Source organism: Notolepis coatsorum, assembly GCF_963971535.1.
Source record: "Notolepis coatsorum genome assembly, chromosome: 8".
Classification (NCBI taxonomy): domain Eukaryota; kingdom Metazoa; phylum Chordata; class Actinopteri; order Aulopiformes; family Paralepididae; genus Notolepis; species Notolepis coatsorum.
Window position 1 is genome coordinate 87,105,231 of NC_140172.1, and position 22,488 is coordinate 87,127,718.

Here is a 22,488-nt window from a genome sequence, read left to right on the forward strand (position 1 = left end):
TTTTAAATTCTATTGCTACATTGCCATTATTAGGGCCCATTCAAAGTCCTATATGTATTGTTCATTGTGTAGCAACGTTAAACTTTTTCATTCACATATTCATAGTAAAGTATGGTCTAATGTATAAGTATGTTTTCATCTCTTTCTGCAGCTTTCTCCAGAACGTGATATATAGCCCCAAATGCATTATATTGATGATGAAATACAGTTTGATGGCAATCGGGGCGATATAAAAAATTTCAATTGGACGTACTTCTAGAATGATCTACGTATGATCTAATGATGACCGGATGGGCGGGGGATCGTTTATAATTCCGTGGGCAGCGTTATATCATTCATCTAGTGTGGGTGATGTTCATCATAACAGTTTATATGGAATACGATCAAAAATAACGCTGAATCTTACCGTATCCTCCTCGCGCCGTTGGGCGATGAGCGTGGAACAGTCATTTACCTATTATGGTATGTAGAAATATCGGGTCCATTGTGTAAATTAGTTAATTATTGTTATTTGTCCGACAGTATTGTGTCTCAATAATACTGGGGGAAAGACTACAAATGAGGGCTTAAGCTGGGTGTGGTCTGTCTGCGCGTGTTATTCATGCATTAATCACAGGTACTTAGCGAGGTGTTGAAACACACACAAGGATAGCTCTCCCTTCTTAACACTATGATCGCCGGGGACGAGTTAAGACGTCATTCCTAGCCATGCTCATTCTGCCGAAGACGCCGTAACTCGTCTTTGATGTCAATATTTAAAAAATCTGTCATCGAAATCATATTTCCTTTCCGGAGCCCTGAGATGTACTGGTGAGCTCCACTCAACTGTCTAACGGTTCGAGAGCGCCATCTGGTGGCTGATCGGCAGAGAGGGAGGGGCGCGCCAAACAGGAAGTGCTCATCCATATGTGCTCCGGGCACTCGCGATCGGTAGCCGGACTCCATCTCAACACACTGGATGATCAATCGCTCGCCCTAACTTAATAAACAACGTTATTTGGACGTATATAGTATTATACAACCTGGAAATGGTTCATCAGGATCAACATCCCATAATCGAAAACGGTCTACTCCACGCTGATCGTCCAATGGCGCGAGGAACATACGGTAAGATTCAGCGTTATTTTCTAACGTATTCCATATAAACTGCTATGATGAACATATGACCCACTCTGGATGAATCATCTAAGGCTGCCCACGGAATTATAAGCGATCCCCCGCCCATCCGGTCATCATCAGATCATACGTAGATAATTCTAGAAGTACGTCCAGTTGAAATTTTTCATCTCGCGCCGATCGCTACCAAACTGTATTTCATCATCAATATAATGCATTTGGGGCTATAAATCAAGTTCTGGATAAAGCTGCAGAAAACGATAAAAACATACTTATACTTTAGACCATATTTTAGTATGAATATGTGAATGAAAAAGTTTAACGTTGCTACACCCTGAACAATACATATAGGACATTGAATGGGCCATAATAATGGCAATGTAGCAATAGAATTTAAAAAGTTATAGCCCTGCAAAGATGGGGAACTTCTCCATAGACAAATAGAGCTGGCGAGGGATGGTAAATTATGAATTTAACCCATGGCGATTAAAGTGTTAACACTTTGGTTGCCACTTGTTAACATGGTAAAACCCTGCCAGCACCCACTTCAATGATAGCGTTGTGAACGCATAATATCTGTCTTAAATTATGGCTATGTGTCTAATCTGTCCGTCGCTTATCAATGACTTGTTTGCAGTCAACATTGTTTTTTTTTTTGTTTTTTTGTTTTTAATTTTTTTTAATCGGTTCATTTCCGTTTTATAGCATTTTGAAAAGCACTCGTTTTTCAGGAAAATATATAGATTCCGTGATAAACGGCATTTACTGGAATATTCTGGCATACACAAAAAACATTGTCATTTTCCGGCATATTTATGAATAGTTTTCAAATAAACGCTAGATTATCGATAGTGTACTTATGCACGCTAGAGAAGTGATCTACTATGGCCCATTCAACATCGATTATCTATTTAGCGTGTGTGTGCCTAAAAGCACAGCAGAGAATTATGGCATCATTAACCGAACTCAGTCAAAGTTTTGCTTGTACAAGGTTGCAATTCCCCTTCCTCGCAATCCTCGGCCAGTCGTCCATGGAGCGTTAAAATACGTACACGCAGGCATTGGCTATAGGCTTCTAAAACAATTTAATAGGCTAAACTTCGTTTTAACTTCTTTAATTCACATTTCTTTATTTCATTTCATTTTTCCCGACATAATGCTACCAGCCTCGACAAAATCCGTGACTCGTTTGCGATAGATGATTATTACCAAGGGCTAACAGTCAGATGTAAATATATTACCACTAGCAGTCAAATGTAAATATATTACCACTAGCACATACATGTACATACACATACTTCAACAGTCAAAGGTATTTTTATAATACACCCACAGAGATTTTAGAAAGGTGCAGAATAAAAGTATTGTATAATGTTTTTATATTACTGTTCTTGACCATCATTACTGTAATGTAGTGTTTTACATTACTGTTCTGGACCATCGTCACTGTAATCTAGTGTTTTACATTACTGTTCTGGACCATCCTTACTGTAATCTAGTGTTTTACATTACTGTTCTGGACTGTTATGTATTACTTTCACATGGTGGAGGTAATACTTACGGTCTGTGGTGTATATTCACATTGTGGTTGAAGTGTGTTGTCACTAATTGGTGGTTGTGATTGACACACTGTTTCTTTTGTTTTCTTGTAATTAAAATGGCCGCTCTTATCATTTGTCACAGGTGTGGTGATTGAGGCACCACGCCCTATGTAAGCAGGCCAGAGAGTTCTCTCGCAGCTGTCTCTCGTCACAGTTCTCCAGAGCCTGAACAGAAGAGCTCACTTGTGCTCACACTGCCTTTTCACCTTTTGTCCATTTTTGCTTTGTTCTACTTTTGACCATGTGCTTTACTTTATTATACGCTGAACCTATTATATGGAGTCTGGAGCACCCAGCTCCCCATTATTTTTGTCCATTTAAAAGTAGTTGCAAATAAATAGTAGTTACTTTTGGTAAAAACTTGTCAGTTTTCCTGTGTCCACCTGCTTACGTTCAAGGCCTCCCGGGGAAACAAGACATAGTTTCCTGACTGCTCAAGCCTTAGGGCAAGTCAATTTAGGATTGAATGTAACATGTACCATCGTCACTGTAATCTAGTGTTTTACATTACTGTTCTGGACCATCCTTACTGTAATCTAGTGTTTTACATTACTGTTCTGGACCATCGTCACTGTAATCTAGTGTTTTACATTACTGTTCTGGACCATTGTCACTGTAATCTAGTGTTTTACATTACTGTTCTGGACCATCATCACTGTAATCGAGTGTTTTAAATTACTGTTCTGGACCATCCTCACTGTAATCTAGTGTTTTACATTACTGTTCAAGACCATCCTTAGTGTAATCTAGTGTTCTACATTACTGTTCTGGACCATCCTTACTGTAACCTAGTGTTCTACATCAGGGGTTCCCAAACTTTTCAGGCCAGGACCAAGAAAATAAGGCGTCAGAGAGCCGCGGCCCAATGCACATCGTCAGGCTGCTTTTTTTTTTTTTTTTTTTTGCCAGGCGACCGATTTTTTTAAGCCAAATATCACTTCAATCCTATTAAGTTAGTTCAAGTTAGTTATTCATTTAAATGTGCTATTTATGAGAGGGCTAACTTGTTGCAAAATAATAATGATAATAATAATAGTCTCATTAAAATACTATTGTTGCTTCGGTTGTGTTCAGCGTTTTATGTGCATAATCTGTCATTTAGTTTGAAATGTTCGTTGAAATAAGTAGATTTTTCGTTTTTGTTTATTTATTAAGTTAATATAAAACCATATAGTCACATTTTAGAATACAATAGAATAGAATTTTAGAATACAACTAGAAACACTGTCCTGGCCTGCTTCTAAGTTCAGTGGCCTGACAAAAAAAAATTTAAATTAAAAATAAAAAAAATTAAAAATAATGTGTTTTTTTTTTTTTTTTTTATCATCTCGCGGCCCACCCATGGCTGCTCGCGGCCCACCTTTGGGTCGCGACCCCGACTTTGGGAACCACTGTTCTACATTACTGTTCTGGACCATCATCACTGTAACCTAGTGTTTTACATTATACAACGGCATGCAAATTTCTCGATTCTGATTGGCCATTCACACGTCTTTATTGGCAACAATCCACGGTCCTGGGCTCAGGACCCGCCCACAACCGAATCACATAACCCTCCCCGGCTCACTCCGGGAGAAAACAAGATCGCGGACAACAAATGGTTATGTTGAAAGCACCATAACGACTAAATATGAAGCGATTCTGTCAAGGGGAATGTGTTAGTCCTTTAAACAATGTTGGATGATGTAATTGATGGGTCTTGACTCAATCTAGAACAAAAGAAAAATCGCGGATTGATTGATAGATTAATTGATTGATTTAAATTTCTTCCTTCCTACTTTCTACTGACTGCAGCGTTCTCTCTCACTGTCCGACGCTGGCGTACCCACAAACACACACACACACATACACACACACACACACACACACACACACATACACACACACACGCACACACACACTGTGACACACACACACACACACACACTCCTGTCTGCAACAGCGGGGGAGTCAGACTGAGAGAGAAGCAGCGCTGTTTTAAGTGAGCATGGTCTATTGAATTGATTGATTGGTTGATTGCTAATTTTATTACTGTACCCCTGGTTTCCAACTGGTTAAGTTTAGGCTAAAAGAAATAAATAAAAAAATAGGGCGAAGAAAACGTTTTTTTCCTATAGGGCAAAGAAAACGTTTTAATAAATTTTCAATCAATCATTCCAATAATACACAGTTGGATGTGTTAGTTGGTTGGATGCACTTCAAGCTGCTTCCACATGAGGCAACTTCTCTCAATCATTCCAATAATACACAGTTGGATGTGTTAGTTTGGTTGGATGCACTTCAAGCTGCTTCCACATGGAGTTGTGGGAACTACTTTTTCTGGCGGATGGTTTTTTCAATAAATCTTCGATTAATGTGTGTTTATTGTATAGAAATAAGGTTGGATGAATCTGGCAGTTGTATAAAAGCTTTACACCACGTGCAGTCGTGATTTGTGACCAATAAACCATGCCTAGGGGGGTCTAACGACCCTCGGCTGCGCCTCGGGCCTAACAACCACCCCTAGGCATGGTTTATTGGTCACAAACCACTCCTGCGTGTGATGTAATGCTTAATTACTGTTCTGGACCATCCTCACTGTAATCTAGTGTTTTACATTACTGTTCAAGACCATCCTTACTGTAATCTAGTGTTCTACATTAGTGTTCTGGACTTATTTAGACCACGCCTCACATTGCATTCTCCACCATGGAAATATAGCACATTGTAATGGTATTGACACAATACATCCACCTACCTTCTGAATGATTTGCAGAATGACACCCCACTGTAGATCCATCTAGGAGGACAAAGGAGGCTTAATAACAACAGATGAACCCCAAACACATAACACAGTTAAATACAGTATCAAGAGTCAACAGATATCCAACAACACAGTTAAATACAATATCGGGAGTCAACAGATATATAACAACAGAGTTATGTGTTAAATACAGTATCAGGAGTCAACAGATAACTAATAAAAGAGTTATGTGTTAAATACAGTATCAGGAGTCAACAGATATCTAACAACACCACTGTGTTAAATACAGTATCTGGAGTCAACAGATATCTACCAACATAGTTATGTGTTAAATACAGTATCTGGAGTCAACAGATATCTACCAACATAGTTATGTGTTAAATACAGTATCTGGAGTCAACAGATATCTAACAACAGAAGTATGTGCGGAGTTCCATTACTGTGGTGATGTGGTCGAGGAGGCGGGTGGTTTCCTGTGGGCTGCAGCAGTGGAGTGCGCTGAAGACCATATCCACCAGGTGGCTGGTGTCGCCCCGCCCCTCCTCTGCGAGCCACGCCTCCACCCGCTCCAGCACGAACCGCACTGCTGGGTTCCCATTCCTCACGCCATCTTGCTCCTCGCTCTGGTCGCCGTCCTTCCTTAAACTGTCAGATTCAACGAGCATCTGAGGAGGGAGAGGGACAGTTTAGAGAAAAACAAAAAGAGTAAAATGCAGCCTGACATGCAGCCAGAGCCTAGGACTGCTCCATTTTGACAAAAATGATAATCACCATTATTTTGATTGATATTGAAATCACGATTATTAAAACATGATTACTCTTTGATTTGAGAACGTCATACTGTATGTGAATGATGTCACTCTGCACTACTCTAATCTAGAGAAAAAACTATATTAACCTAAGTCCTAACCCTATTTTCTGAAAATACCTAAGTAAATGGAAGATTGCTCCACTTCTACAAGGTCCATTTGCATGTTCTTGGTATCTAGGGACATCTATGGATCTCATGGAATGTATTCCCAGTGTCAGAAATATTGTGTCTGTTACTAGTCTCGAGTAAATTGTGATGAAACAAATAATATAAATTATGATTTTTCTTTGCATCTTTGACAGTGAATAACACCATGCTAAAAATGACCAGACATGAAAAACTGCCACTGAGCTCATTCAGCACATTCTTGAGATCATCTAAGCAAAAAAAAATAAAGGGAAGATTAAACAGAATGTTTTGTAGATACAGTACTGAATTCTGCCATCCAGACACATGCAATTTGAAATATTATTATAGAATATAGAATACCAGGGCCCTCATTTATCAATAAAGCGTAGAAAGTGTTCTATTTTCGTTCCTAAGCATGGCATTTAGAATGTCTCTACGCACAGAAAAATCGCGATTTATCAACCGTGCGTGCACAGGTCCTACACACACTCCGTGTTGATAAATACCAATGTTCTTACCCTCTATGCTTGTGCATGATTGTAAGCATTTGCATACTGATCCGCCCTTAACTCAATCAGCGCCAGGGGGCGCTAGAACGCCATCGCTTTAATCAATGGGGAGACTGCAAAATTTGCAAGTGCTTAAAATATATCTTATATTATAGCTATGGGTCTAATACAACCGTCGATTGTCAGTGAGTTGCTTCCAGTCAACATGCACAAAACAGATTGTTTTTTCATCTGTACATTTCCGTTTTATACCGTTTTGAATATGAGTATAGTTTGTGATTCTCAGTAATCCCAGGAAAAGACGCGATAATAGCGTTTTAGTGGAATACACTTATCACGTTGTAATTTTTCACCTGATTATCGAATCTTCCATCAACGCTAGATTATCATTATTATGTCTCCTCGTGCATACATGAAATGGCTCTCGTAGCGCCCCCCCCCCCACCGCAGCCAACGGTAAACAGCCACACACAGTCAGACAGCGTTGATCGCGGTAGAAGGATTCCTTTCTAACCTCCCCAGAGAGCAGTCGCATTTTTTATCTCTCCTCCCTGCCCTCCAAGGCCTCCTTTACCCTCCTCCCTGCAGCCGCTTTTATCTCCGTACACCAGCTCTGTCTTTCTGCCTCTCTCGACGGTGTGGACTCTAAGCTGCAATTAATAACGGTGTGGATCTCTACTTACAACTGCCTTACAACTGCCTCCTTGACGGTGTGGACATTCTACTTTTTCTTCAATATACCTGACTTCCTACTCAATCAATCAATGGATCAACTAGTAAGCTGGGGTTTTGCAGCAGTGGATTGAATTTTCTCTTCAAGAAAACAAAGTGCGACCGAACCATTATGTCCGACATTCCAGACCGGGTTTGCAATTGACAGTTGGAATAATTGGCGATCAATATGCCTATATTCTATTGAGATTGAAGATGTTGAGGATCTGTATCTCCTCGTCATCTTTGTGATCGGTTGGGGAGCGATCGCAATTTGGATTTGGATTTGCTGCCTTCAAGTAGTAGCAAGATTGGAAAATGCCCACATTGAACTGGCAAAGCGGCTCGCTCAACACACAGCCGATGAACAATTGAGAGGTCAAATCATGTTGGGGGTCGCACAGGACATTAGGACCGCGACAAAGAAGAAAGATTTGGATTAAATTAAAGCATCACAGGAATCATTGTAACCTGATGCAACCCCCCCCCCCCCGCCACAAAACTCAGGTCTGTGGAAGAAAAGAAGGAATGTTCGAGGTCAATTGAAAGAGGCCGAGGAGAAGAAGTCAAGATAAGACCTGGTTTATGACGTCCGTACCCATCGCAACCAAGGACGGGACAGTATCTGACTGTCTGAAAATAAGATGGATGGCAGGCCCCCCCCCCCCCCCCCCATCCTCACGCAAACTCCCCCCCACGAGCACGACTGGCGACGTGCACGGAAGGAGGGGTGGACCCCTCGACTGCCTCACACGCCCAAACCCTAAGCCACTACCCTATCCTTAACTCCCACCCCCCACTCTCCGCCCTCCCTCCCATCCCCCAAATTCCCTCCCCCGAGGGTGCTTCCTGAAACTCACTGGCTTTCGGCATTGTACATTGTAACAACAAATGTGCTTTGTTTGTACTAATTTAGGGTTGTGCCATTATTATTATGCAAAGATAATAATTGTGATTAATTCTGTAATGAGTTGTATGTGTGTTTCTAGCATCCTTGACACCCAAGGACAACAATGTAAATAAGTCACTGCGCCTTTTTCGTTTCTATCCTTGACAACAATGTATATTGGAGTAATGATCTGTATATGTTGCGGAGTCTAAATAAAAACCAGAAAGAAATATCAGATCAACGCAAGATTGGATATATAGAGTCCTTACCTGGTCTCTGATGTAAGGCAACAAAAATAATCCAATTATCTGATCGCCATTCCAAATACTGCTCGTGGAGGTCCGTCCCACATTGTCCGGCATTGCATATGAAGGGGGGGGCAGCATCGCAGATGTAACGTTGTAAACGCTAATCCTGCCGGAGTATTTAAAAAAAAAATTTAAACCTGCCGGTTTCTTTCTGAGCCCGCGCGGCTCAGATCGGCCCAGAAAAGAAACGACACCATTTCTAGGCGGCGGTATTTGTCCTTTTGCAAGCTCAGACCCATTCCCAATGATAACATCAGGTTGGATGGATGAAAAGTGAATGGATATAGCTAATAAAAGAAATATAGATTAAAACCCGAGTTTTCTCATGATTGGCGCTGAACGGTGGCGAGTTAACCCGACTTTTCTCGTGACTGGCGCTGAATGAGTTAATTAACCATATATGGTAATGAAACACCCCCATGGAATGTAGAATAATGGACTAAGCGGACTTGAAACTTCACTGAGAGCGAGTCCTCCGTGATCAATCTCGCTCTCAGTGAAGTTTCAACGGAGGTCATCTATTCTAACTAGGGCTGACCCCTATTAGTCGAATAGTCTACTAATCGATCGAAAGGAGCCGTAGTCGACTGCCAACCTCTTCTGTCACGCATACCAGAGGCTAACTGCCTAAGAAAACAGGCACAGAAGCACTGAAAGAGGATTTCACCCATCTAATGAACACACTAGACTAGACATATATCAAGATGTATCCATCAGTGGACCAATTGCATGCTTTTGCAGAGGACAAGAAGCCTTCTGTCGACTCCTTCAGACATTAAGCACCCCCACAGCCCAAATGAAAAAAAAATTATACTTCTTTTTTCTATTTTTTTTATAGTCGACTAATAGTCGACTATCGGCTAATTTCGGCCAATCAAAGTCGACTATCCAAATCCTTAGTCGGGGACAGCCCTAATTCTAACCAACTAAAAATGTAAGCTAGCATTTCGTTGTGACCAATCTTATATGGAAACATGACACACAAAATAATAGTATTTCGCTTTTTATTTTAACCTCTTCCACCCGTGTGGTCCATCGGCGGACCGCAAATGACATCACGTCATAAATCATCTCTCCAGACTGTTTGACAAAAGTATCGTTTTATTTTTCAAACGTATTCAAGTATAAACATCATAACCATGTCACAACAGCATTTATAATGTATATTATCATCAATACGTTAGTTTACCAATAGGTTAAAGTGTTATTAGATAGATTTTCATTCTCGTTTTTGTCTTGTTTAGTTCGCGAAAGTCGACCATTTTGGAAAATTTTTATGTCGGAATTGTAGTTTCTTTTCGGCCATTTTGTAGAGGACACCGACAGCTATCGATCAGTGTTGGCATTTTTCTGAACTACACTTCCCAAAAGCCTCTTTGGGGTTTCAAGCTTCATACTTCTGTATGCATTTCTTTAAAGGGTAACTATCTTATAAATGGCCTTTTTCAGTGTTTGGCATTGTTTCCTAGCTATGTGGACTTATATTAATATGATCTATGTCTCTAATTCTCATATTGGCGCATTCTTCCAATTCTCCTCTCACAATATTCACCCTCACTGAACTGAGTCATCTGAAAATGTGCTGATTTGTGATGTCAGAGAGACTCAGCTGCATGATAATCTGCTGAGACTCACACACTCCACACAGTTCCCCAACGGAGCGGGCGAGACTCAAACGGGCCCAGGCTCAAAACGGCTTAAGATCTTGAGGTAGAAAAATGCTGTTTTTGAGTACTTGATTAGAAATACAAAACAATGAATTAAAAAAAATTTAAAATTACAGAGGTGTTCCATAAACTCACAGGAATTGTGTAAAAGTGCCCAAATAGTGAAAGAAATTGTAAAATAGTTCCCCTTTAATATCTCTTATTATTCGGGATAATGAACCACAACACTTAACGTTAGTGACATATATTGAAGCACAGTTAGTTTCTCTTCCCTATTTTTAGCATGTAGCAACAATTAGATTTGAAATTAGTTTCAAAACGGTTGCACCCTGATAAAAATAAAAAAAAGCTACTGTATTTACAGTAGATTTCATTATCTGTTCCCATCCTCCTACTAAATCCAAATTGAACTCTGGCATTTGAAATATAAGATTGCATTGGTCCGGATAGGAGAATTCAGTATTGTATCTACAAAGCCTTCCGTTTAATCATCTTCCCTTTATTCATTTCCTTAGATCTTTTGTACACATGATCTCAAGAAGGTAATGAACGGCAGTTTTTCATGTCTGGTCATTATTAGCATGGTGTTATTCACTGTCAAAGATGCAAAGAAAAATCATAATTCATATTCTCAAATCAAGGAATGTGTCTCGCGTAGCGGACTCTAGTTAATATTATGTTCTCTCAGCAAATAGACTATCCTATCTCTGAAAACAGCTCCCCACGGAGCGCAGTCAGCGCACCCCGTAGTATTCCGATAACGCTATATAGATAAACCATGCTGCGTTCATTCGGAAAGAAAGACCTATTCCAAATGCTATTTATAGGGTTTGACAATAATTACCCCCGAGCCGCTAGAGGTCGGCAAAGAGTAAAGACCTTAACCCTATCAAAACAGCAGTCAAAGTGTATATTTTTTGACAAAGGTTTATTGTAAAATGCGGCTTGCATCTGGCCTACGCGGTGGGTTTTTTCAGGACACCGAGCCTGAAAATGTTTCTTTTTACCTGGGAATCTATACCTTTTTTTCTCTACTTTACTCTCCCTCTCTGAAGTCTAAACTTCACAACACACAATCTAAAACCCCTTACCTCCCTCTCCCAAACCGATTTTGTATCTCAATGGGACTTCCTGGTTAAATAAATTAAAATAAATAAAAAAAAATATAAAAAAGATATTGCGTTTTTTTTTTTTGATTTGATAATGGCATCATTCCAAATCGCGATTTCGATTTAAAATCGATTAATAGTGCAGCCCTAGTTAACGGTACTGGATGTGTTAACAGGTTAAGAGGTTAATAAGGCGGGCTAGATTGTGCCGGGTCACATATGAGCTTTTTTCTTGACCAAATAACTGGAGAAGGATTCGCTGCATTTACAACACAATACAGAATGAGAGCAACGCGGCACAATAGTAATTGTATCTTGATTATCTTGTTTTCATGATCGTGGGAATCAAAAATCATAATTGATCACACAGTCCTAGCAGAGCCTTAGGCCTGCGTCAGAACCAGAGATGGTCAAATAAGCACCAGATTTGAGAAGGATGTGGACATGCCGGACAAAAGCACCACATTTTTCCCACGTGTTCCTCATCATCATAGCTTTCATTTTGGGGTAGGGGCCACGTCATCATGATGGATTTCAAGATGGCCGCCATGTAAAATCAAGGTTCTGCCCATTAATATATATCTTGGTCCATAGCGCGCTCAATATTTGAGCGAACACAAAGGTATTGGTATCCCTGTAAACTAGAGAAGCTAAGCTTTCCATTGGTATCATTCCATTAAGCCCAACTGTTGGAAAGGAGGTTTTAATAGGCAATGATTCAAAATTATGTTACATTTTCGCCTAGAAAAAACTGCCATGCTCATCTTCCATAAGGTCCCTTGGCCGTTCACATTGGATTTATAGGTACCCACAAGCCTCTTCTTTCCAGACATATCCACTTTGTCCAACTTGCATGCTATTTGGGGCAATAATCAAGCAGGTTTGTGCATGTGGTACAAATGTGTCGAACATTCTAACAACTGCCAAAAATGTGAATGTTGGTGTTGGGTTAGGGTTTGTTGTTAGAATGTTGAACATAAAAGATCAATTTTGGTGTCAAACTACAAATTTTCTGAGTCAATAAATGTGCTAATGCTATGAAGAATGTCACCAGATGAATATTTGTACCATTCTAACAACATATTTACATCATAGATAAGTTATGTCCGAAGGTATGGATTCTCACCTATCTTGATGTGATATATCTGGAGATATCCACTGCACAAGTTTTAGGGGTTAACGAAGCAAATATTGCTATCTGGTTGGCAGCGGTTGCAAAACTTAAAGAGCGCATATAACGTTCAATTGCTAGATAATCTATTATATATAATGTATTTAACTCACGTTGAGGTCCTGGGGTGAGTGTGGGGGGGGGGGGGGGGGGGGGAGCAGAGCGACATTATTGTTGCGTTAGTTTATGTTTTTGGATGTCTTTTATGTATTATTGTTATTATTGTGTTGTGAGTTGTGTTGTTTCATGTTTGAAAAATGGAAAATTAAAAAGATTTGATCACAAAAAAAAACATATTTACATAATTTGTTACTTGTTTAACAGTCAGACATGCATGAATGCATTTGATATGCTGTCAAGCTCCTGCATGTACTCCACGTCAGCCATAGCGTTGAGGCATCCAGTGAGATAGAGGCCAAAGGAGTGGAGCGCCTCTCCGTCATCGGACTTGATAGTAGGCCAGTTCAGTGCATTGTATATACGCCATTGAGATCTTGTATCCATTTCCAAAATGTTCTTTCAAGAACCTCCTTGCCTCGCGATAGCCTCGCTCTGGTTCCATGTGAAGACAACTTCTTATCAGCTCTCTTGGCTGTCCATCCGTGTACTGCTCCATGGAGTACAGCCGGTCTCTGTTACTATCTGTCTTGTCCTCCACTCCGTGTTCAAAGGCCCTGATGAATAGCCTGTACCCCATAGGGTCTCCCTTGAATATAGAAATCTGTTGAGGGGGCAGAGTAGCATGGTTTTGTTGCTTCACTAGGAAATCCACCATGGCTCGTGTGGACTCTTGTTGCGGAGACTCTTGTTCCTTCTGTGTAGCACCGCCAGGTGCTCTGGAACTGCTACTGTAAGCAGGTTCTCTTTTTATTGCTACGGCCTGAGGAGTAGGCGTAGCCTGCTCGTGAGCTTGTGATTCGAAGGGCTTCTTTTTCTCTATGTAAGAGTTCATTCCATCCCTACGGGACACTCTGAATGAGGCTCGCTGGCCCTCGTACTCTTCCAGTACTTTGAACTTAGCCTCTGCGGCAGCTAAAGCAGCATGGACCTGTAAATCCTCCTGTTCCTCCCTCTCTGCTCTTAGCTTAGATGAGGTAGCTAAGAGCAGAGCCTCCTGTTCATCGAGTTGTCGGCCTGGGCTAGCAACTCAGCCCTCTCTAATTCAACTTTCAGATGCACGCTTGCAGATGATGTTCTGGAAAATGTAGTGGATGGTGCTCTAGACCAGTGGTTCCCAAAGTTTTTTTTTTTTTTTTTTTTTTGTCAGGCCACTGAACTTAGAAGCAGGCCAGGACAGTGTTTCTAGTTGTATTCTAAAATTCTATTCTATTGTATTCTAAAATGTGACTATATGGTTTTATATTAACTTAATAAATAAACAAAAACGGAAAATCTACTTATTTCAACGAACATTTCAAACTAAATAACAGATTATGCACATAAAACGCTGAAAACAACCGAAGCAACAATAGTATTTTAATTAGAGTTGTTCCGATACCGATACTGGTATCGGAAATGCCGCCGATACTGCCTAAAACGCTGGTATCGGTATCGGCGAGTACACGTAAATTCTAGCCTCCGATCCCATGATGTAATTTATCTCCTGCCGAGTCCTGCGGAGAGTGAGGATTATAAAATGAACATGTTTTAAAGTGTGATGCTGTGTCATTTTAACAGCAGATACACTTTCTTAAATTCCATTGTCCCCGACAGTGCGGTGTGACGGGGAGCTCGGACGGGAATCGGGCTGTGTTTGGCTGGTGTTATGATAGCATTAGCTGGAAAGATAGCTAGTTGGAACAACATCCGCTTTTAACGTTACATCAAATCAGATGATCGCCTGTCCTTTCTCCAGGACCTAACACTGTCCGTGACCGTCTATCAACAATAATGCACCCACGGTGAATTGTATTTAAGTTAAGTAGCTACGGACTAGCGTTAGCTGACTATTACTAACGTTATCAATGCGGGAAGACGCGCTAGGTCAGTTAGCTTAGCTTGATAACGTTACCGTGTCTAAAGTTGGTGCTATTCACATAATCCAGCAATAATGGCTGCAGACCTGCAAGCAAAGTACAGCAAGTGCCAAAGGATAAGAGTCTGAGGCGGAGTTTCAAAAGAGAATGTTGAATATTTATTTTGCATCAAAAACCACAACATGAACGTTCTATCTGCCACTAGCTTACAGACTGAATAGGGTATATCTGCAGAGCCACTGAGTAGCGAGTGCAACACCGTTTAATGTCCGTGTGGATCATTGGAGTAGGGTATATCTGCAGTGCTGCAGCCCATACTCATTGATTAATGATACTAATACAAATCTATACAATCACCTGTTGTTGAATAAATACTATACGTTCTAGTTATTACTAAAAAACAGTATAACAGTATCTGAAAAAAAAAAAAAAAAAAAAGTATAATTTATATAATTAAAAAAAAAAAAAATGTATGCACTGGTATCGGATAAATATCGGTATCGGCCGATACCCAAAGCTTAGGTATCGGAATCGGATCGGAAAGGGAAAAATGGTATCGGAACATCTCTAATTTTAATGAGGCTATTATTATTATCATTATTATTTTGCAACAAGTTAGCCCTCTCATAAATAGCACATATAAATGAATAACTAACTTGAACTAACTTAATAGGATTGAAGTGATATTTGGCTTAAAAAATCGACCACATGGCAAAAAAGAAAAAGAAAAAAGCCTGACGATGTGCATTGGGCCGCGGCTCTCTGACGCCTTATTTTCTGGGTCCCGGCCTGAAAAGTTTGGGAACCCCTGCTCTAGACCAGGGGTTCTCAACCTTTCTGCTGCCAAGGCACCCCTGTGTTCAATAAAATATTCCAGGGCACCCCTACATACGATAAAGACTTTTCCGGTCCTGTCTTTTTTGCTACAATGATGACAAAAGTGCTTGCTTTCAAAATAATGTTTATTTAAGAAACCGGGAAACACATTTGTGTGTATATGCAGGCTATATAATGCATTATTAACAGGTGTTTCAGGTCTAAATGGCTTAGTACTGTTGACATTACACTGCTTGTAGTAGTAAATCAAATAGCATATTTCTTTAAATAAAATTACAGAAAATTATCACTAAAGTGCTATCTGTTGCAGCTGCACACTTTTCCATAAAAATAGCATATTTGGATAAGTTTGACCATTTCTCAAAAACTGAAAATCATGTATTTCTTTTAAATACAGAAAAGGATCACCAAGTTGAACAACTTGGAATATATATCCATCAAGTGTCGACCTTTCTTCCTCCCGAGGGAGCTAACGGCGATCATCCTGGTCGGAGTGTATATTCCACCGCAAGCCAGCACTGGCGACGCGCTCTCGAAGCTCCACACCGAGGTAAATAAACTCCAGGCAGCGAACGTTGACGCCACCATTGTAGTAGTGGGTGATTTCAATAGCGCCAATCTGAGAAAGGTTTTGCCTGACTTCTATCAGCATGTGACTTGCAACACCAGAGGCGGTAACATTTTAGAGCACTGTTACACGCAATTCAAGGGTGGATACAAGCAGGGACCGAAACTAAAGCCCGCCGCCCGCCAGGGGCGCATGACACTTAGAGGGCTGCCCGCCGTGTGGCGTGTAGACGTGTAGTTCATAACTTCATAACGATACTCTTGTGCGAGTACAGATTATAGCCGCTCGTCTTTTTTTTCTCCGCCGCGAGACCGTAAAAAAACTACAAGTCCCACATCGCACTCAAGTCAACGGTCCAATCACAGTAGAGTGACGTAACTGGTTTCATGAGAAAAAAAGCAAATGACCAATCGGAAGCTATCATTTGGCTTGTTTACTTCCATCTGCTCTAGTCTATATCGGACCTCCAAGAGCTAACGTTACTGTTTAAACAATGACCCAGTCAACTATTCACTTTTAGTTTAATACATGACTAGGCATTGTCTAACGGTATCTAGCTGGCTAGCTACTGATAGCTGCTGATATCAACAAATGCTCCAGCAATAGTCTACTCGAGTGCATAATACCTCCGGTCCCTCGTTAGCTAGCTTAGCTAGCTCACGTTGATCCATCTGTCCCAGTAAACTAAATTGTCTTAACGTTATCTACCGGGCTAGCAGTAGCTACAGATAGCTCCTGATATCAATGTCTTATAACATTGATTGAATAGCTGAGGGCATGTTGAATGTGATTTGACAAAAGAACGGTAACGTTATAAATAGGTCCAGCTGCATCGCCGGAGAATCCTTGCATGCTGAATGTAGGGTCTAGCTGAATATAGGGTCTAGCTGCAGGGCCGGAGAATCCTTGCTGGAGCTGGAGGCTACTCAAGTATACACACAGACAGTGGAGCTGTTTGCAGATAGCAAGCATTTTGACTTATTGCGTGGTGGCGATGTCTCGCAGATAATACAACTACAAGTATGATTATATAATATATATTTTATTTATTTTTTTTTTTTATATAAAATATATATATATATATATTTTTTTAATCAAAAAAATGTTGGCAGGTAAGAAAAATGCTTGGCGGGTAGACTCTTCCCATCTACCCGCCACTGGCCGGTGAGTCAAAAAGTTAATTTCGCTCCCTGGATACAAGGCTCATTCTGCTAGTGGCTTCGGAAAATCGGATCACGCGGCCATTTTTCTTTCACCAAAATATAAACAAAGAATCAAGAGCGTCCCGGTAGTCTCGCGAGAGGTGCAGAAATGGGATGTGGAGTCAGGGGAGGCGCTCCAAGCTGCGCTTGAATGCACAGACTGGAGTGTATTCCGTGACACAGATAACATTAATGTCTACACGGAGACAGTGCTGGACTTTGTTCGTACTTTGGTGGAAGAAACAATCCCCACTACCACAATTAAAGTTTACCCAAATCAAAAACCCTGGGTAGACAAATCCGTCCGTGAAGCTCTGAAACCGTGCACCACAGCATACAACGACGGCCTGGTGGCAGGCAACATGAATGACCACAAGGTGGCGCGATACAACGTAAGGAGGACAGTAATAGAGGCAAAACGGCGCTACAGGGATAAAATTGAACTCCAGTTTGAACAGGCTGACTCCAGAGCTATGTGGCAGGGCCTCAAAACGATGACAGACTACAAAGGCACCTCCCTCAAACTGAACAGTGACATCTCCTTAGCAAATGATCTCAATACCTTCTATGCGAGGTTTGAGGCTGGTAATAACAACACCAGCCCACAAACCACGGCAATGGGGGGGGGTCTGCTGATGGAGACGCAGTGTTCAGGGTAACAGAGCATGAGGTGAGGCGGACCTTTAAAAAAGTGAATATCAGGCGGGCGGCTAGGTGGTGTAGTGGGCAAGGCACTCGCCACCAATGTGGAGACGCTAGGTTTGCGTGTTCGAATCCAGCTCTCCACATTGTTTTCAGTTTGGCTGGTCGTCCGTACTAATACAATTGGCAGTATTAGAGGGTGGGAAACTGATGGGTGGGGATCGGGCGTTGTGGACAGCGACTCCTACAGGTCGGTTGGTGCGCCTGCGCAGTAGAATCAGGAAGTGTCGGGGGCAGCGTGAGCCTCCCATGCGTTACTCCTCGCCACTGAGAGATCGAGCTGCGCAGGTGAAAAGATGCGACTGCTGTTACCTCAAGTACCGGAGGGGACTTGTGCTATGTATGACTTAGTCCACATTTCAGCCGGCTTGTGGGAGGCAAGAAACAGCGTTCGTGACAGGGGAGGGTTGAATTGGATGATACGAAATTGGGATGGGAGAAAAATATAGAAAATGGGAGAAAAAGTGGATAAAAAAAAAGTGAATATCAGGAAGGCAGCAGGACTGGACGGCATCCCCGGCCGCGTCCTAAAAGTCTGTGCCGACCAACTGGCCCCGGTATTCACTGACATATTTAACCTGTCCTTAGAACAGGCTGTCATCCCCACCTGCCTGAAGAAGTCCACTATTATCCCTGTACCTAAAAAATCCAAGCCTGCTTGCCTCAACGACTACCGCCCTGTAGCTCTCACCTCCATAGCCATGAAGTGCTTTGAGAAGCTAGTAAAGGGCCACATCTGCTCCTCCCTCCCCATCAACCTGGACCCCCTGCAATTTGTATACCGCCCCAACAGGTCCACGGAGGACGCCATAGCCCATGTGCTGCACACAGCAGCATCACACCTGGACAAGAGGAAGGGGAACTATGTGAGAATGCTATTCATCGACTACAGCTCGGCATTCAATACCATAGTCCCCTCCAAACTCATAGCCAAGCTCAGGGACCTGGGCTTGAACTATGACCTCTGCCAGTGGGTCTTGGACTTCCTGACGGGCAGACCCCAGGTGGTGAGAGCAGGCAACTGCACCTCCTCATCCATCACCCTCAACATAGGAGCCCCCCAGGGCTGTGTTCTGAGTCCCCTCCTCTACTCCCTGTACACACACGACTGTGTGGCTCAGCGGAGTAACAACACAATCATCAAATTTGCTGACGACACAGTAGTGGTGGGCCTGATCTCTGCAAACGACGAGAGGGCCTACCTGGAAGAGGTCAAGGTCCTGGCGGGATGGTGCCAGGAAAACAGCCTCTCCCTGAACGTCAGCAAAACAAAGGAGATGATTGTGGACTTCAGGAGGTCGGGGGTCAAGGACTACAGCCCCCTCAGCATCGACGGGGCACCGGTTGAGAGAGTGAACAGCTTTAAGTACCTCGGAGCCCACATATCCGAGGACTTGACATGGACCACACACATTGACAGAGTTGTGAAGAAGGCACGACAACGCCTCTACTTCCTCAGGCGCTTAAGGAAGTTCCAAGTCAGTCAGAAGATCCTTAGGAACTTCTACTCATGTACAATAGAGAGCATCCTGACTGGCAACATCACCTCCTGGTTTGGGAATAGCACTGCACAAGACCGTAGCAGACTACAAAGAGTGACACGTTCAGCCGAACGCACAATTGGAGGGGGGCTTCCCACCCTCCAGAACATTTACAACAAGCGGTGCAGGGGGAAGGCTAAGAGAATCATCAAGGACTCCAACCACCCGAACAACTGCCTCTTTGAACTGCTGCGGTCAGGCAAGCGATACCGGAGTCTCAAGGCGAGCACAGAAAGACTCAGAAGAAGCTTCTATCCCCAGGCCATCAGGCTGCTCAACGAACAATAAACACTATACAACAACCACCAAATGCACACAGCACACACATCCACACGCACACACTCACTTTAAACAAACAACACAATGCAACACCCACTCTCCACACTTTAGATCACCTAAACACACTTTATATTTATTGATAAAGGATTTGCACTACAACTCGTAAACCTTACTGTAAATTGTACCTAAATTGTACCTTATCCCATTTCTGCTTTGCACTATATAGTATTGTATATTAGTACACTGCATAGTATATTGTATATTATATGGTAACTCAGTTACGTCTATTCCATCGAACGTCTATTCCATCGAACATTGTACATATGTCTATACTGAACACTGTGACCTCATTTTTTACTTCTAATTTACATGCTATACTATGTTATTTCATACTTATCTTGTCTAGCACAGTCTCTGGAGCGTAACAGTAAGAAGCATTTTGTATAAAAGTATTCTGTACTTCTGTATGACAACTATTAAAGAAACTTGAAACTTGAAACGTTAGGTTATGACTATAACCAAGTTCTGTTAGTAGAGGTGACGCTCGGCGTCACTCATGCACTGTCCTCGCACATGCACTGAATAAAAGACCACAATGTACCTTTATATCCCAATATTCTCACTTTATATGTATGTGTTGTGTCTGTCCACTATGTTTGTTGACTTGTTATCTCCCCTCCCCCCCCCCCCCCCCTTATGTAAAGCGACCTTGGGTCCTCTGAAAGGCGCTATATAAAACGAAGTATTATTATTATTATTATTAATATTTGTCTGACCACACGCCTATCAGCTTACCCATATAAGCCGGGGTGGGGCCACCCACTCGCCTCCTTCCCAAGCTTTCACCACAAGGCGAGATCAAGGGCTGCAGCGGCGTCGGACGCCGAGCGTCACCACTACTAACAGAACTTGGTTATAGTCATAACCTAACGTTCTGTATCGTAGTGGTAGTGGCTCTCGCTCGGCGTCACTCATGCACAAGGGAGGCCGAGCGAGAGCCATCGGCCGACAAATACACCCCGCTGAAGGCCCCCCACAACCATCAGATCAGGGAGGACCGAGCCCCCCCGACCCCCCCTAATGGAGGGCACCCCCCCTATTGGAGGTCCCCCGGAGGGCGACGGACCCGACCGTGCGAAGAGGCACTCAAGCAACTCAACGCACAGGGTGAGCAGACCGTGGCCTGACCCCACGACTACACACACGCACAACCCGCATGCCACCCGGGAACGTACGGAGGGAACAACCTCGTTACTGCCCCCAGAATCACGGGGTCAAGGGCAAACCCAACCCTGTGGCAAGGCCGTAGCAGCGGAGCGGGAAGGAAGACCCAGACCCACTGAAGGGACTGGATCCCCTGGAAAACGGGGGCCCGGAGAGGTCAATGACGCCAGGCATCAAGACCCCACCAGGCGGTCACTTAGTGACACCGCCCCCCACATCGCCAGCGTATTCGGACAAGGCCCCTCCAAGAGCGGGCCCTTTCCCCCCAATAGCACACCGCCTGGCACACTGACCCTGCAGAACAGGCAGTCAGCATGGCCGTAAGCACACAAAAAAGGTTAACCAACGGAAACAGGCAGCGCGCCGGGGAAAACCAGGCAACAGGCTGTAACCTGAGCCTGGAGCACTGCGGACGAGACAGGCGCCAAAGGAGTCAGCTGGGAACAGCCCCCCCGGCGGAAGGGGCGTATGCTGGCGTTGTTGCATGACCAAGCCTCCATTTAAAAAAAAAACACCGAGAGGGGTTGAGGCAGAGAAGGCTGACATGATTGGCAGACGTCATGAACGTGCAGGGGCACCCTCAACCGGGTGTTGACACTGCTCCAACACACCAGGGAATCAACCACCTTGTCGTTACCCAAGGCGGTGGTTGTTCCTATAACCCCTCAAGAAAAAACTCCAAAACACACCTGCGGGTATACACTGGCTATACCGCAGTACAAGTGTTTCAGTTTTCAAACAAGGGTTATCACAGGCCTACGGGTCGACGAAACATTACTGAGACCCCTCTACATATGTTCAGATCCATTCCGTCATCATCCCCCAGATATGAACGAGAATCAGTCGACAACCAAAACAGGTCGTCGGAAGAGGAAAAACCTCCATCCCAGTTGCTTTATAAAAACGCTGTTTTAACCTCAAGCAACCAAGGCGTGCCAGTCATTCGCCTGATCTCCAACAGAACACCCACAACCACATCAATGAACAGGCTATTTAGACCGGTCATTGAATCCCCAAGGCGCCCAGGGGAACGACAAGAGGGGTGTGATGCTTCCTAACTCCAACCCTTTTTAATAGAAAAGAAGGAAGCACCAACAGCATGTATCCCAGTCTACACAGCCGGGGGTAATTTTTTTTTTACATTTTTACATTACACCACCCTCCCATAGAGAGGAGACGGAAATCCCCAGAGAGACTTCCCACGCGAGCTGTACAGATTGAAAATAATATATTGCACCTTGAGCCATGTAAAAGTTTGGTTTTAGGGCTCTCCGGGGAGGAGGCACTGAACCCATACACACTCAATAATCGAATTGAATCGAATACACACACAATAGAGTAGGACTCCTTCTTGAGGTTCCACTCACCTTGACAATCTGAGGAGGAGGCTCTGTA

General features: G+C 42.8%; 1 protein-coding gene across 1 annotated transcript in view; it reads right to left on the minus strand.

The window, feature by feature from the left end:
• Positions 1–22,488, minus strand: part of ltn1 (listerin E3 ubiquitin protein ligase 1) — a 206,501-nt gene that overhangs the window by 121,231 nt on the left and 62,782 nt on the right. Inside the window, exons 12-13 of the mRNA XM_084320815.1 lie at positions 5,901–6,125; positions 5,455–5,496 (exon numbers count right to left, since the gene is read on the minus strand). Coding sequence (XP_084176941.1) covers positions 5,455–5,496; positions 5,901–6,125 — 267 coding nt within the window. The remainder of the gene's footprint in view (positions 1–5,454; positions 5,497–5,900; positions 6,126–22,488) is intronic.